The 17,541-nt window shown below is 46.7% G+C and overlaps 1 protein-coding gene and 1 long non-coding RNA gene across 2 annotated transcripts in view; both read left to right on the top strand.

The window, feature by feature from the left end:
- Positions 1-247: 247 nt before the first annotated feature.
- Positions 248-17,541, top strand: part of LOC139276899 (Na(+)/dicarboxylate cotransporter 3-like) — a 74,394-nt gene continuing 57,100 nt past the window's right edge. Inside the window, exons 1-3 of the mRNA XM_070894895.1 lie at positions 248-349; positions 6,085-6,350; positions 8,159-8,326. Of these exons, the coding sequence (XP_070750996.1) occupies positions 248-349; positions 6,085-6,350; positions 8,159-8,326 (536 nt within the window). The remainder of the gene's footprint in view (positions 350-6,084; positions 6,351-8,158; positions 8,327-17,541) is intronic.
- Positions 9,750-15,392, top strand: LOC139277616 (uncharacterized). Its single transcript, XR_011596120.1, has 3 exons — positions 9,750-9,830; positions 13,975-14,065; positions 15,295-15,392. It is a non-coding gene; the product is annotated as an uncharacterized lncRNA (long non-coding RNA).

Genomic DNA, 17,541 nt, shown 5'->3' with positions numbered 1-17,541 from the left:
TGTAGGTGAAAGTGAGATGGAACGCTCAGAAAATCCAAAAGACCACTGGCCTTGCTCAGCTTGTTTTTTTGCAGCAGCCAAGTTGAAGTAACAACTTTGTATCAGAAAGAGCAAGACTGCCCTGCCATATTAGGACTAGGAAGGCGTGTTTGTATTTGCAATGGGATCCGCCCGCTTGTGGAGAGAGACTTGTTGATGCAGGAGTGTTTGAGGGGACATGCCCGGCTGCTATTTTCAGTGATCAACCATGCCTAGGCCTCTCCAAAGGCTGTGGGGCAGTCGGGATCATCTTATCTTGCTCTTAGCATCGCTCCTGTTTCTACCAGTTATATTTCTGTTACCTCCGAAGGTAGGACCCATTCCCTTAGTTCTATAACTTCAGGAATGTTTGCTGATCATTCGACCCCCTTGGCTGCAGAGTTAGACTTAAGCAGAAACAAAACTCCACAACTTCTGTTGAAGTTTAAAGCCATCCAAAACAGAAAGGACACAACCTTCTCGTGAAAGAATGGGACCGAAATCCAGAAAGCTGGTGGTGTTGTCCTTTTTTCCCCCGAAGAGCGCCGCAAAGTTTGCGATGGCCATTGGATCCAAATTCAGCTTTTTGACCACAAAAAAGTGTTCCAGTCTTATTGGTCCTTCAAATCTGAAAGTTTGCAGTCTTAATTGGGGCATTATTCCCAAGGGAAATCCACCCTTATGATGATGTGGCAGCTGCCATTGCAGCACAGGAGCGAGGGAATGAGCGTATCGGTGCTGCTTTGGAGAGGATGGCCGTGGCTCTGCAAGAGTTGACCGAGCATCTAAGTGCTGTCATATCTGGTGGCTTTCAGACTGTTGCTCGCATGCAGTCTCAGCTGGATCCCCCCCCCCCCCCCCCCCGAGACCTCAGTGTTGCTTTCGCGGCTGGGTCCACCATGGGCCACGGGGGACCTTCTGGTGTGGTGCCACAGCCCCGACCTGAGCTCCCTCAGATTGGTGGTGGTGGTATTGTGCCGCCCCCGGTGAGTTATTCAGGCTCCTCGGGCCAGGATACTGATGATGCGCTCCCTCCGGCTCGCAGCATTCCTGGCCCTGGCCCTGTCACTCCGCCAGTGCCTCCACGCATGACCTCGCCTGAGCCAAGCCAGACTGAACCCTCCCAGGAGGCTGTTGCCCAGTCTCCAGCCGGCCCTTCCAGGCCCAAAGTTCCTCGAGGGTGTCAGCTTCCAGACAGGGAACACAGCAGCCTTCCCAGACCCATGAGGCAGCCACAGGGAAGACACTGAGGCAAAGTCGCAGGTTAGGGACGCGCAAGATCATCGAAGTCGAGGATGACTTGCTTCCACTCTAAAAGTGAGTTCTCAGGTGGCTGAACAGTCCAATGCAGGACTTATAGTCTCTGTCACAGGTGGGCAGACAGTGTTTGAAGGAACGGGTGGGCGGGGAGCCTGGTTTGCCGCGCGCTCCTTCCGCTGTCTGCGCTTGGTTTCTGCATGCTCTCGGTGACGAGACTCGAGGTGCTCAGCGCCCTCCCGGATGCTCTTCCTCCACTTTGGGCGGTCCTTGGCCAGGGATTCCCCTGTGTCGGTGGGGATGTTGCACTTTATCAGTCATTTTCCTCACAGTGCCATGGATGTGCTCTATACTGTACACAAGCGTCGTCTGCGAACTGTAATTCAATAACAGAGGATGGGACGACCATGGATCTAGCCTGGAGGAGGCGGAGGTGGAACAGATTCCCATTTGTTACCGCTCGGAATGCTAGGGTGACGTTTCCAGTCTGAGCCCCTGGATTGAGATTTCTGTTTTCTCTCTGTGAATCTCGGGATCTCTATTTCTCTCTAGTTTTTTCCCCTTTTTCTCTTTCTCTCTTTCTCTCCCAAATTTTCTCATTCTGTTTCTCATTATCTTTCCTCACTTTCATCTCTTACTCCTTTCTCTTTTCTCATTTCCCTCTCTCTCCCTCTCTCACCTTCTCTCTTTCTCTTTTCCTCCATTTCTCACTCTCTCTCTCCCACCCTCTCTCCCTCTCCCTCCCTCTCTTGCATCCTCTCTCCCTCTCTCTCCCTCTCTCTCCCTCCCTCTCTCTCCTTCTCTCCCTTATCTCCCCCTCCCTCTCTCCCCCTCCCCTTCTCTCTCGCTCCCTCCCTCCCTCGCTCTCTCCCTCCCTCTCTCTTACTCTCTCTCCCTCCCTCCCCCTCCCTCCCTCTCTCACACCCTTCCTCCCTCTCTCTCTTTCCCTCTCTCTTTCACTCCCTCTCTCGCTCTCCCTCCCTCTCTCTTTCCATCTCACTCCCTCTCTCCCTCTCCCTCCCGCTTTCCATCTCCCTCCCTCCCTTTCTCTCTCTCTCTCTCTCTCTCTCTCTCTCTCTCCTTCTCCCTCTCTCTACCTCTCTGTCTCCCCTTGAGTGCGGATTCTGTGCTGAACATCCTCAGGTTTGGATCTTACCTTCTTGTCTCCCTCCGCCCATGGCTCCGAGATCTGTGCCCCATCTGCTCTCTCAGGTGGACGTAAAAGATCCCATGGCACTATTTCGAAGAGCAGGGGAGTTATCCCCGGTGTCCTGGCCAATATTTATCCCTTAATCAACATAACAAAAACAGATTATCTGGTCATTATCATATTGCTGTTTGTGGGAGCTTGCTGTGCGCAAATTGGCTGCCGCGTTTTCCACATTACAACAGTGATGATACTTCATTGGCTGTACAGTGTTTTGATATGTCTGGTGGTCGTGAAAGGCGGTATATAAATGCAAGTCTTTTTTAAAAATGTGGCTCGATGTCAAATTTTGTCTGATAACGCACCTGTGGACCATTTTGGGGTGTTTTACTGCGTTAAATATAAATGCAAGTTTTTATTGTTGTTGGATGGACCTTATGACACAGTAAAGGCTGCAGTTATCTCGCACCGCTGGCCTTAGACTGGTGGCTGGTGAGTGGGAAGGTAGCTGGTGGGATCCGAGTTACACTGGAGGCGGTAGCCACTGTGCTGTGCCCATCAGGAGAGTGTTGACCCACATGTGTGGAGCCCCACTCCAAGCCAAGCTACATAAAAGGTGACTGCTCCAGACCATTCCGAGTGGGAATATGGACAATGAAGTTCCTACCTTTCACCTCTTTTTCAGTTCATGTCGGCATCTCCTCTATCCCTTCCTTCAGCTCATGATGGAATCTTTCAGCTCCTGCTGCCCCCTCCCCCCACCCCGTTCATCTCTGCACATATTATTGCATTGACCTTATAAAGATAAGTGCCTGAAGGGGGGGAGACAATTGCAAGGCTACAGGGAAAGGGCGAGGGGAGTGGGACAGTGGTTATAGAATTACGACTAGTTACAGGTACGATATCGGGACGTTACACCTATTACCATCAGTTACATACAGACTGTTAGTTATTGTATGACTGTGGATTATGAGGGGAATCTGCGTGTTACCAGTATTTATTATTGCGATTTCAGTGAGTTACTGTTAGTTACTGGTGCAATGAAAGTTCCTCCCACTTCTTGCAGAGAGCCGGCACGGGCTCGGCGGGTTGAATGGCCTCCTTCTGTGCTGTAACTATTCTATGATTCTATGAAAAAGGTTGGGTCCCCTGCAGCTGAGTATCTTTGCTCGTCGTTTTGAGCCAGCAGCTGTTCTGACATCCAGGGGGCCACCCGTGAGCGGGCATAGAAGGGGGGGGGGGGCGAAGGTGAGGGAAGCGGGGAAACTAAAGGTGAGGGAAGCAAATCGCAAGGGGGAACCAGAGGTGGGAGGAACTTTGATTGCACCAGTAACTAACAGTAACTCACTGAAATCACAATGATAACACATAATAAATACTGGTAACACGCAGATTCCCCTCATAATCAACAGTCATACAATAACTGACAGTCTCTGTGTATGTGTGTGTGTTTCTGTGTGTGTGTGTACGGTGGCTGGGCCCGGAAATCGGCGTGGTCCCGGCCTGCAAGACCATCAGCAGGCCGGGGCCATTGGAGGGAGCAGCGTGCGGCGGCATACCACTGCAGGGAGCAGCACTGCTGCTGCAGGAGGGCGACGGCTACGAAGCCAGGTCGCTGATTGCAGTGCGGGCAGGCACAGCAGGAGGGGCGAAGGAGCGGCAAGAGTCCGTAGAGGGAAGTGACCGGGGCCCAGGAGAGGCGTGAATCTGGGGCCCAGAGGGGGCGAGGGTCCAGGGGCAGCACGGGCCAGCCCACACTGCGATATGTGTGCGCGCTCGGTCTGTGCAGCAGAGCTGGTCTCCAGTCGTCTTGGTTAACCCTTGCCACTGGACCAAGACCTAGCTCTGTCAAGCCTGTGTGGTGGCTGGTGTGCAATGGCCACCACACGTTAAAAAAATCCACGCACAGGCATCTTCCACCCTTCAACATGTAGTTCGGGATCTGGAATATTAGGTCCTTCATTGAAACACCTGTGAACTCATCCGTTTTTGGCGTGGAAGCAAGTCATCCTCACTTCGTGGGACTGCCTATGATGATGATGAACTGTCAATCTATATGTAACTGATGGTAATAGGTGTAACATCCCGACATCGTACCTGTAACTAGTCGTAATTCTATAATAGTTGGAATACTCTGTGACTACGGCCAGAATTCACACACTGCATGACCGCAAATCTCTTTGATCGGCACTTCCGTTGAGTAAAGCCCCCTGCGAGTAGTACAAAATCGTGATGTCATCCACTGTCAGAAAGACTCTTGACCTTCACTTCTATACTCATTGGAGTTTACGATTCTGAGGGGGCTCGACAGGGTAGATGCTAAGAGGACGTTCCCCCTTGTGGGGGAATCTAGAACTAGGGGGCATGGTTTCAGAATAGGGGGCCACCCATTTAAAATGGAGATGAGGAGGAATTTCTTCTCTCAGAGGGTCATGAATCTTTGGAATTCTCTGCCCCAGAGAGCTGTGGAGGCTGGGTCATTGAATATATTTAAGGTGGAGATAGACAGATTTTTGAACGGTAAGGGAGTCAAGGGTTATGGGGAGCGGGTGGGGAAGTGGAGCTGAGTCCATGATCAGATCAGCCATGATCTTATTGAATGGTGGAGCAGGCTCGATGGGCCAAATGGCCTACTCCTGCTCCTATTTCTTATGTTCTTAATTTATGTTCTCATACTTGTACAATGGTTGCTAATGGAGGGCAAACCCCACTCCCTCAGCTATGAAACTGTATCCCAGTATTACGGTCGATGCCTTTCGAAGAGGAGGTGAGGGAAGAAAAATGGAGAGAAGATTAGAAAGAAAAGAAGATAAGTGTGTTGGCACAGCACATTGGAATACTGAGCGATAAGGCATCAGCTCTCCAGTGTGCAAGATTTCAGAGTCAGGAAGTACAATGGTCACCAGTGGTGAAGTAATCCTTTGCGATCATTGTCACTTCTGTTCCCCAATTATGGTCAACAGGGCTGTAGTGATATCCGCCCTCCTGTATAGCTCAGAGACGTGGACCATATACAGCAGACACCTCAAATCGCTGGAGAAATACCACCAACGATGTCTCCGCAAGATCCTGCAAATCCCCTGGGAGGATAGACGCGCCAACGTCCGTGTTCTCGATCAGCCCAACATCCCCAGCCTCGAAGCACTGACCACACTCGACCAGCTCCGTTGGGCGGGCCACATTGTCCGCATGCCTGACACAAGACTCCCAAAGCAAGCGCTCTACTCGGAACTTCTACACGGCAAACGAGCCCCAGGTGGGCAGAGGAAACGTTACAAGGACACCCTCAAAGCCTCCTTGATAAAGTGCAACATCCCCACCGACACCTGGGATTCCCTGGCCCAAGACCGGCCCAAAGTGGAGGAAGAGCATCTGGGAGGGCACTGAGCACCTCGAGTCTCATTGCTGAGAGCATGCAGAAAACAAGTGCAGGCAGTGAAAGGAGTGTGCGGCAAACCAGACTCCCCAATCACCCTTTCCTTCAACCACTGTCTGTCCCACTTACAGCAGAGACTGTAATTCCTGCATTGGACTGTACAGTCACCTGAGGACTTACTTTTTGAGTGGAAGCAAATCTTCCTCGATTCCAAGGGACTGCCTATGATGATGATGTTCCCCAATTGGCATGTGCTTTCTAATTAAATATTTTTTGTTCCCAGCAGGCGGGGAGATGCCTCTATGTAATTCTGCTCATAGTTACGTTCTGGTGCACTGATGCGTTGCCTCTCACAGTGATCGCGCTGCTCCCCATCTGCCTCTTCCCCCTTTTTGGAATCACGCCTTCGTCGGATGTCTGCCGCCTGTATTTTGTAGACACCATCGTCCTCTACTTTAGCGGTCTGATCGTAGCCTTTGCGAATGAAGATTACAACCTGCACCGTAGAGCGGCGCTCCGCATCGTCTGGTGTTTGGGGTTTAGCCCTTACCTGTGAGTACAGCGACTTACTGGTGGGGCTGGGAATTGGTCCACAGGGAATAAACCACAATTTCTTTCTATTCATTTGCTGGCAAGATCGACATTTATCACCCATCCCGAACTGCCCCTTGAGAAGGTGGTGGTGAGTCGCCTTCTTGAATCACTGCAGTCCGTGCTCCCACAGTGCTGACTTTGTCATATCAGTTTGCTATTGAGTGGTTTGCTTGTCCATTTAAGAGTCAATCACATTGCTGTGCATCTGGAGTCACATATAGGCCAGATCGGGCAGATTTCCTTCCCTAAAGGACATTAGTGCACCAGATGTTTTTTTTTTACAACAATCCAGTAGTTTTATGTTCATCATTACTTAATACTAGTTTTTCAGTTCCATATTTATTTAATTAACTGAATTTAAATTCCCCCAGCTGCTGAGAATTTGAACTCGCGTCTCCAGATCATAAGTACAGACCTCTGGATTACTCGTCCCGTAACATAACCACTATGCTACCATATCCCCTAACGGGATCTGGACTTGGCCATCTTGAAATGGTCCTCTGTTGCTTTACAAGGTAATGCCTGTTAGCGAGTTACCATTCTACAGTACGAGGTTTCAGTCTCTAAAAGGCCTTCAACAGCAATAACAACTTGGCATTTAACGCGACATGCCCCGAAGAACTGCACGGAGGATAAATCTGGATCAGTCCAGGCAGAAGAGTCATGGGGAGATGCTTAAAGAAGTAGTCATCTGATATGGTAGCATAGCGGTTCTGTCATTGGACTAGTAATCCACAGGCCTGGACTAATGATCTGGAGACATGAGTTCAGATCCCACCATGGCAGCTGGGGGAATTTATATTCAGTTAATTACTTAAATCTGGAATGAAAAGCTAATGTCAGTAATGATGATCCATGGAACAACTGGGTGGTTGTAAAAACCCATCAGGTTCACTAATGTGCTTTAGGGGAGGAAATCTGCTGTCCTTACCTGGTCTGAGCCTATATGTGACTCCAGACCCACAGCAATGCAGTTGACTTTTAACTGCCCCTCTGAAATAGACAACAAGCCTGTGGTGCCTGAGACGGCTCACCACTTCCTTCTCTAGGGGCAATTAGGTATGGGCAATAAATGCTGGCCTTGCTGGCGACACCTTCATATAACAAAGTTCTAAAGTAGTCTTTTGAAGACGGACAGAGAGGTAGCAAGGCAGAGGGAGTCAGGAAAGGGGATCATGAGCAGTGATCACGGCAGCTGAAAGCTTTGCAACTGGAGGTGGAACGGGAAGAGGAGGGTGCAGAGAAGTCAGAAGCATGGGCTGTGCTCGCTGGCACGTAGTGGGTAAACGAGATTGCAGGGGTAGGGAGGGGCAAGGCAGTGGGTGGGCTCGTAGCTACCACTCCCTGTCTACCTTTATATGCAGCCACTTGCTCGGTTAAGGGGAGATTTGATAGATGAAGTGGTTTTGATAGAGTCAATCAGGAGAAAGTGTTTCCAGTGGCAGAAGTGTCGGTAACCAAAGCTTATTGGCAAAAGAACCAGAGGCGACATGAGGGAAAAATAAACTCACATAAGCGAGTTGTTATGATCTGGAAAGCACTGTATGAAAGGGCAGCAGAAGCAGATTCAATAGTAACTTTCAAAAGGAAATTGGATAAATACTTGAAGGGGGAAAATCTGAAGGGCTATGGGGAAAGAGCAGGGGGAGTGGGATTCATTGGATAGCGATTTCAAAGAGCTGGCACAGGCATGGTGGGCTGAATTGCCTCCTTCCATGCTGTATCGTGCTATGATTCTAATCCTAATATTGTGTTGTGCTTTTTAGGCTCATATTGGGTTTTATGGTGACCACGGCCCTGCTGTCCATGTGGCTGAGTAACACAGCCACTACAGCCATGATGATACCTATGGCCAATTCTGTCCTTCGTACCCTGCACGGTACCTTGGAGGTAGTGCAGCGCAATAGGCCTTCTGTTGCCACAGGTACGCTGAAGTAAAACCCCCATTTAAATTCAGATGTTCTTTCCTGTTCCGCACATTGAAAAGGAGAAAACAAGGCCGCGTTGCAGGAAATCTAAAGCAATATAAAAACAACCAAGCCGACCATCTGGGAGTCAGTCTGCTATCCTGGGGGTCAATTGTAACCCTAACCCATCACCTGGGTTGAAATCAGGCAGGTGAACAGTGTAAAATGAGCAGGTTACTTCGTTGCTCGGAACTCACTCCTTTTCCCCAACATCGCATTACATAAGAAATTGGAGCAGGAGTAGGCCGTTTGGCCCCTCGAGCCTGCTCTGCCTTTTAATAAGATCATGCCTGATGTAATCATGGGCTCAATGCTACTTCCCTGCCCGCTCCCCATAACCCTTGACACCCATAACCTGCAGGGTATCGGTGGGAAAATGACGTGCCCCGCCCAAAGCAGGTGGAGGCCTGATCAATTTGTGACAAATTGGGGTCCCGTTATTTCGATAGGTTCCCAATGGCACTGAACCTGAGCAGGGGAGCCTCCTTGTGCAGTGTATTTGCTTCATGGGTTCTTTGCTTAAGAATTCATAGCAACACATTGCTATTAAGAACTAGTTGGTTTATTAACAAAGGTTTAACAATCACACGTTTTTAAAAAACACGAAGACAGAATATTATCTGAATGGCGGCAGATTAAGAAAAGGGGAGGTGCAACGAGACCTGGGTGTCATGGTACATCAGTTATTGAAAGTTGGCATGCAGGTACAGCAGGCGGTGAAGAAGGCAAATGGTATGTTGGCCTTCATAGCTAGGGGATTTGAGAATAGGAGCGGGGAGGTCTTACTGCAGTTGTACAGGGCCTTGTTGAGGCCTCACCTGGAAAACTGTGTTCAGTTTTAATCTCCTAATCTGAGGAAGGACGTTCTTGCTATTGAGGGAGTGCAGCGACAGTTCACCAGACTGATTCCCGGGATGGCAGGACTTACATATGAGGAGAGACTGGATCGACTGGGCCTGTATTCACTGGAGTTTAGAAGGATGAGAGAGGATCTCATAGAAACATATAAAATTCTGACGGGACTGGACAGGTTAGATGCAGGAAGAATGTTCCTGATGTAGGGGAAGTCCAGAACCAGGGGACACAGTCTAAGGATAAGGGGTAAGGACTGAGATGAGAGTTGTTAACCTGTGGAATTCCCTACTGCAGAGAGTTGTTGATGCCAGTTCATTGGAGATATTCAAGAGAGAGTTAGATATGGCCCTTACGACTAAAGGGATCAAGGGATATGGAGAGAAAGCAGGAAAGGGGAACTGAGGTGAATGATCAGCCATGATCTTATTGAATGGTGGTGCAGGCTCGAAGGGCCAAATGGCCTACTCCTGCACCTATTTTCTATGTTTCCATGTTTCCACATTTTTAATCTTATTCTTAAAAACTTTCCATTTAGATTCAACAGCGAAGAACGTTAGCTAATTGACCCGTTCCAAATCATCTGCCATTTCGGAGAACTTTGCTCTTCTGAAATCCAGTAAGAGTTGCAGGTTCTAAGTACCTTTTGTTCTACTAGCCAATTGTAATTGTATAATGTTGTGATCGCTGTTGCCCAGATGTTCCCCCACATGGAGGCCTGATACGAGGTCAGGCTCACATCTAAACATCAAATCCAATCTTTGATTTTCCCTAGTTACTTCGTTAACATGTTGAGTCAGGAAACAGTCTTGTATATTTTCAATACATTTTTCAGCTGCATTTGCCACCACAACAGCAGATAAACCATCATGCCACTGAATGCCAGGAAAATTAAAATCACCCACCAAACAAAGGTGGCATTTTATATTGAAAGCATCAGTGATTTGTTTATATAATAACTCTCACGTTCAAATGTCTGACCCGGGGGCCTATAACAATTACCGATAATTAATCCCTGCCCGTGAGCTTGGTCCACTTGAACCCAGATAGCTCCAGCTGTACCTGTTGAGGTAATATCAAGTCTCTCTCGAGCTGTTAGATTCTCACTGATAAAAGTAGCTCTGCTTTGACCTACCCTATCCTTTCTCAAACCGTTATAGCCCTTTAGGTGAATTTCTGTGCCATCATTGTCTTCTAGCCATGTCTCAGAAATACACAGTGCTTCTAAATTCTCCAACACAGCATAGGATTTGCAATTATAGCAATTTGCTTCCAACACTCCTTACATTTACATAAAAACAATTTAAAGATCCCCCACCTAATTTCTTAAAGTTATTAAATCGTGTTTGCTTCCTACCTGGTTCATCTTTATGCTTAGCATCTAAGGTTGTGGGTGACTAGTAACAGAGCAAATAACAGGAGAAAATTCCTGAAGGGAGTTTGGCATCCTCACAACATATTACAGCCTGGGAAAAAAATACAGCTCTTTAAAGAACTACCGAACCCTCCAGATGTTTACTGATTTTGGGACCATAGGAATGTATTGCTTGATTTTTATTTAGTTTGGCTGACCTCAAACTAAAATGGTTACTTCTGATTTCTCACACCATCCCCTAAAAATAAATGCAACTATACAAGCCCAGTGTTTTGCATGTGTGGTTTGTAAGATTTAAGCTCCTTTTCCTTTTGTTTCGACTCCATTTGACCGAGCTCCCAATTTCCTGATGAGTTCCAAATTTGGGCTTAGTTCATTGCTCCGAGCTGCCTATGTACAGATGATGGCATGAACTGACTTGATACTATGTGAAAGATCAAGAGACGAGTAATAAACCTGGTGTAATGTATGCACCTGTGACTATGCTCACAGGTTTGTGGAGCTGTTGCACTGTGAGTGGCTTAGCCAGTCACGTGATGTTCACAAGACTCAATAAAGCCCCAGTCCGTTGGGTCTGGGTCATCCACGATGAGGTATGCAGTTGTGAGCCCAGTGGATAAACTGGTAATGTGTAGTGTGATTACATTACAACAGTGACTACACTCCAAAAGTACTTACATAATGGGCTCGAAATTCATCACCATTTCCGTCCGGTTTCTCGCCGGTATTCTTCGTTTTCGGCGGAAAACCACCCGGCGGGAATTTCCTCCAAGAGTTCCGCCGGCGGTCTCGAAATACCGCTGGGGAGCGGACCGCCGGCGTGCACCGCCGAAAAAACCCACCTCTGCCCAAGTTTGGTCACAGCGGTGACCCATAGGTGAGTAGAAAAAAAACGCTCACGAGAAAGCAGCCGGAACTGGGCAGTAGGTATGAAACCCTGCAAAAAAAGGTAAGTGAAAGTTTAAAAAAAAATTATTTTACAGCGATTCAGTGAAAAAAAGGACCTGAGAATGTTTTCCGATTTTTTTGTTTTTTGGAAAAATATTTTTTGTGTTCTTCCCCCTTCCCTAGGCCCAACCCGTAGCCTCGGACTAAACTTTGAGTAAGTACTGCCCAATTTGCCCAGGATCATGTTTACCGCCGAGAATCCACGTGAAAGATCCATTTTTCCCGCCGGGCGGAATTTTTTCCTTTTTTTCACCAATTCTTCGCCAGCGTTAATTTAATCTTAGCGGTTATTTGGAGGGCAATCCAGCTGTGGCGGATTTTGTGGAATTTCTTGCCCAAAAGAACATCAGAAATAGGAACAGGAGTAGGCCATCTGACCCCTCAAGCCTGCACCGCCATTCAATAAGATCATGGCTGATCTGATCTTGGCCTGAACTCCACTTCCCTGCCCTCTGCCCATAACCCTCGACTCCCTTATCTTTTAAAAATATATTTATCTCCACCTTAGATACATTCAATGATCCAGCCTCCACAGCTCTTTGGGATAGAGAATTCCAAAGATTCAAACTCTCTAAGAGAAGAAATTCTTCATCGTTTCCATTTAAAATGGATGATCCCTCATACTCCCATGAGGGGAAACATCCTCTCTGCATCTACCCTGTCAAGCCCCCTCACAATCTTATACATTTCAATATCACCTTTCATTCTTCTAAATTCCAATGAGTATAGGCCCAACCTACTCAACCTTTCTTCATATAACAACCCTTTCATCTCAGGAATCAACCTCGTGAACCTTCTCTGAACTACCTCCAATGCAAGTATATCCCTCCTTAAATACGGAGACCAAAACTGTACGCAGTACTCTAGGTGCGGCCTTACCAGTACCCTGTACAGTTGTAGCAGGACTTCTCTGCTTTTATACTCTATCCCCCTTGCAATAAAGGCCAGCATTTCATTTGCCTTCCTGATTACTTGCTGTACCTGCATGCTAACTTTTTGAGTTTCGTGTACAAGGATCCCCATGTCCCTCTGTACCTCAGCATTTTGTAAGCTCTTCCCATTTAAATAACAATTAGCTTTTTTATTTTTCCTACCAAAGTGGATAACCTCACATTTTCCCACATTATACTCCATCTGCCAAATTTTTGACCACTAACTGAGCCTGTCTATATCCCTTTGCAGATTCTTTGCGTCCTCCTCACAACTTTCCCACCTATCTTTGTAACATCAGCAAAGTTGGCTACATTACACTCGGTCCCTTCCTGTAAAGCACTTTGAGACATCCGGTGGTGGTGAAAGGCGCTATGTAAATCCAAGTCTTTCTTTCTTTGTTAATAAACCAACTAGTTCTTAATGGCAATGTGTTGCTATGAGTTCTTAAGCAAAGAACCCATGAAGCAAATACATTACACCTAGCAAATTTAACATCACAATGATTCAAGGCATGGTGTTTCAGCGTGCCAGTGTTTTGTTTCATAGAACCATATAAAAATTGGTTTGTGTCCAGGTATCAACCTCCAATTATCTGGAGCGGGTTTGATCAGAGATGAGGCTCTCGACCCCAGAATTAGAAAAGTCGATGGTGAGATCTGGGTCACCTTGCAGTGCCACATTCTTGGTCAGTTACAGATTAGTTTTGTAGACGCTCAGGAGAAGTGTGACAGAATATTGCTTAAAAGCAAGTCAGGTAATTTGCCAGACTTAATACCCATCCCTTCCTCTTGATCTTTCCCATTGAGCCACTGCCAGTGTCGTCACCTGCACATACCATTGATAACAGATATTAGGAATGAGTGAGAAATGTTTAGAATAATCCACCAGACAAGTGAGTAGAGATTTTCCAATCAAACTTACTTTAATGGATTACCGCCAACATGGCAATAACACTAATGCGAATATTTGAGTTTAGGGTTGCAGTACTCAAAAGCAACTGAATGCTAGGCTGGAAAAATTAAGCTACTAGAGGCATGAGTGTTGATGGGCCAAGTGAGCTGTTCTTGTCTTTGATGTTCTTCTTTCTGAAGAACTACCAAGGGAGAGAGTGCTGCACTTTTGGAGGTGCCATCTTCTGGATGATATGCTAAACCATTGCCCCATACGTCCACTAATCTAGGAAAAACAGGGGAGTTCTCCCGGTGTCCTAGTTAACATTTATCCTTCAACCAAAACCTAAAACAAATAATTTGGTCACTTATTTCATTGCTGTTTGTGGGACCTTTGCTGTGCACAAGTTAGCTGCCATGTTTCCGACATCGCAAAATCAGTGACCACACTTCAGAAGTACTTAATTGGCTGTAAAGCACTTTGGGACGTCCTGAGATCGTGAAGGGCGTTATATAAATGAAAGTTTTGCTTTCTTCAGTAAGTTGTATCTGTCATTAAAGAGGTGGTGAGTTAAAGCAAAGAAATAAATACTCATGAGGGTTTCTTCCTCTCTTAGATGAATCACAGGAGACTGAACCAGCTGCTGAGAGGAGTGATAAATATCAAGATATGAAGAGTGATGAATATCAAGATACAGAAGGTGGAAGGTAGGAAATAAGAAGGGCTTTTCGGGGTGCTATAAGGTGGTCAATAAGTAGTGCTTACAAACGGATCAAAGTTTCTTTGGTCACAGTGTGTTGCAAGTGTATTTCTGAAGATTTCCTCTGTTTGCTATTGGTTAATGAAATGCTTGGCCAGATATAGCAATACTTTCTGACATCCCATGGCACTGAGACAAGAGGTCAGCATTGTGAAGGACAAGCTTAAGGCAAATGTCAAGGTTGCAATCAACAGCTGGAACGGGTTGTCAGAACGTTTGGTGAAGGACAACTTATTTACCAAAGGACTAAATGCAGCAATAAGAAAAAGTTCAGGGGGAATAAAATCAGTGGGCAGCAGGATGAGATTGAGCATTCAGCAGAAATCATTCCAACTCTCGATGGCCCTGCCATTTTACACCTTTGCATCTCTTGGCAGCTTTTTATTTTAAAATTTGAATTTTAATAATTGTTAATTTATTCTCTGTAAAATGTATATTTAAGTGGGGGAGAGAAAGGCAAATTATTTTACACGGTTATAATGTGCCCTCTCTGATGTGTGGTGCGACAGTGTGTGTCGGGAACTAAGACTGTATCCTGAAGGCTCCTTACAAACCTGAAGAAATATAACTGTACTCCTACCAAGGACTAATAGCATTCGGGTTGCCTACTTTGGTTGGACGTATTCCTGGAGGTTTCATCACATGACCTCCTGCCTCTAAACACCCCGCCCCCACATTCTCGCCATCAGTCCCCCAACATGTCCATCCTCAAGGTGCACCCCCGTCCCCCTATCCACGGCCAGTCGGGAAGCAAATAGACTATTCATTACCCAGTTGGATTATTCTTGACTGTCAGTCAAAAGTCTTTTCTCCCCCCATTTCCAATACTTTTAGAACTAGTTAACCAAAGTGTTGAAATTTATTTTTCGCAATCTTTTATTTCCGTCTAATTTTTCACCTGTGTTTCTCCCAGAGATTAGTCTTTAATTGCTGGAGACTCCAGGGCATTCCGATGGGTTGGTAACCAATGTTCCTGCTAATTTTTTTTGGATGCATGGCCACTTTAAGGGGCTGCACTGCGACTTTATTGAAATTACCGTGACTGCATGTTTTTTTTCCATTATTGTAATGTATTTGCTTCATGGGTTTGTTGCTTAAGAATTGCTATTAAGAACTAGTTGGTTTATTAGCAAAAGGTTTAACAATCACAATGCACATTACCAATTCATCCACCAGGCTCACAACCACCTGCCTCGTTGTGGATCCCCCAAACTCAACTGGCTGAAGTTTTATTGAGTCTTGTGAACATCACGTGACTGGCTAAGCCACTCCCAGCTCAACAGCTCTACAAACCTCAGGTAGCATGCCTTGCTTACCTGACTTAGCTCTCGTTTGAATCTGCCAGCCATGTTGTAAAGGCATCTCGTATCCCAGCTCCTCCACGTCGCACCTCTGGGCCGAATGCCTTATGATTGTAGATAGATCCACCTTGTGCAAGAAGGGATAAAATCTAAATGCACCCCTCCCCACACCCGCCCCCAAAAAAGCACATGGTCCTCCTTGATTGCATTAGCAACAGACAGAAGGACAAAACGTCTTCAGCCTGAACTGAAACAGACTGTGAGCCTCCTGCATACAAAAGTGAATATGGTGCAGTGATAGGAAGAAATGAAATGAGTGGGAGAAGTGGTTCAGCAGGTTTACAGCAGGAAATGATGGAGCAAGACTTGTTATAACGGCGAGGAAGAACTTGCACAAACCTATCCGAAACATATGGTAACCTCAATATGTGTGTTAGCCAGTGGCTCAGTTGGTGGTATACCTCGCCTCCAAGTCAGCAGGTTGTGGGTTTGAGTCCCACTCCAGGGTCTTGAGCACATAAATCTAGGCTGACACTCCAGTGCAGTGCTGACGGAGTGCTGCACTGTCGGAGGTGCCGTCTTTTGGATGAGATGTAAAATTGAGGCCTCGTCTGCTCTTTCAAGTGGACATAAAAGCTCCCATAGCACTATTTCAAAGAAGAGTAGGGGAGTTATCCCCGGTGTCCTGGCCAATATTTATCCTTCAATCAACATCACTATAAATCAGATTAACTGGTCATTATCACATTGGTGTTTGTGGGAGATTGCTGCGCGCATTTCCTACTTTATAACTGTGACTACACATCAAAAAGTATTTCATTGGCTGTAAAGCGCTTGGGGATATCCGGTTGTCGCTGTAATATATAGTTCCACCTAGTGGACTACTGCGGTAATGCGGCCATTGCTGTAAATGCAATAAAGACATCAGGTGACAGGTCACCTGACAAGTTCCTGAGTTGACGCCATCTTGTGACGTTATGTGTGTTTCTGAGGTCATAAAGAATATATCACATTGGCGATGAAGGATAGGATAATCGGATTCCCAAGTTGAAATTTTTGTTTGTGGATGATTCCAGCCAAACAACAGAGAGACTAGAGAGGTCCTTTGTTTGCAGAACATCTAAGAATCCAAGGTAAATTGCAAGCACACTTGGCTGAACTGCCAGAGTCCAAATGACCGTGCCTATGGGAATAATAGGGCGCTTGGGTGAATTCCATCGTGACCGTGAGACTTTTGCAGCGTATGTGGAGTGGCTAGAAATGTTTTTCACCGCGAATAGTATCATTGAAGTCCCCGATGATGAAAACCGTAACCGGGTGGTGTTCAAAAGAAAATCGGTTATTTTCCTATTGAAGAAGGCCCCGAGGAGTATGAAATCCTGAAAGGTTTGCTTGTTCCCATCAAGCCTAAGGATGTATCACTTATGGAGATTCTAAGGAAGTTAGAATAGCACTACAGTCCTGAGCCCCTGGAAATTGCTGAAAGTTATCGTTTTGGAATACGAGATCATTTAACTGCCGAAAGTATCAGTGAGTACATTGTAGCATTAAAAAAGCTATTCATTCACTGTCATTTCGGAAACTTTCAGGACCGAGCATTGCGTGACCACTTTGTTTGTGGGATGAAAAATGAAGCGATCAGAAGAAAGTTATTGACAACCCCGACTTGACTTTTGATTTAGCTTGTCAGCCAGCTATGTCAATGGATATGGCCGACCAATAGTCCCGAGAATTTCATACCATTTCCAGTCGACAGATAACCGAGGTGAATTGCCTGCAGGTTAAAAGTAAAAGGGGGCAGTGCTGTGTGGCGGGATCAGGTTGGTGGAGGACCTTTGTCTTACGGATGTTTAGTGTGAGGCCCATGCTTTTGTATGCCTCGGTGAACTCGCTTGGAGTGTTCTCGATCAGGCTAACATCCCCAGCATAGAAGCACTGACCACACGCGACCAGCTCCGTTGGGCGGGCCATGTTGTCCACATGCCCGACACGAGACTCCCAAAGCAAGCGCTCTACTCAGAACTCCTACATGGCAAGCGATCCCCAGGTGGGCAGAGGAAACGTTTCAAGGACACCTTCACAGCCTCCTTGATTAAGTGCAACATCCCCACCGACACCTGGG

The sequence above is a fragment of the Pristiophorus japonicus genome, chromosome 12 (assembly GCF_044704955.1).
Source record: "Pristiophorus japonicus isolate sPriJap1 chromosome 12, sPriJap1.hap1, whole genome shotgun sequence".
Classification (NCBI taxonomy): domain Eukaryota; kingdom Metazoa; phylum Chordata; class Chondrichthyes; family Pristiophoridae; genus Pristiophorus; species Pristiophorus japonicus.
This window is presented reverse-complemented; position numbering and strand designations above follow the sequence as displayed.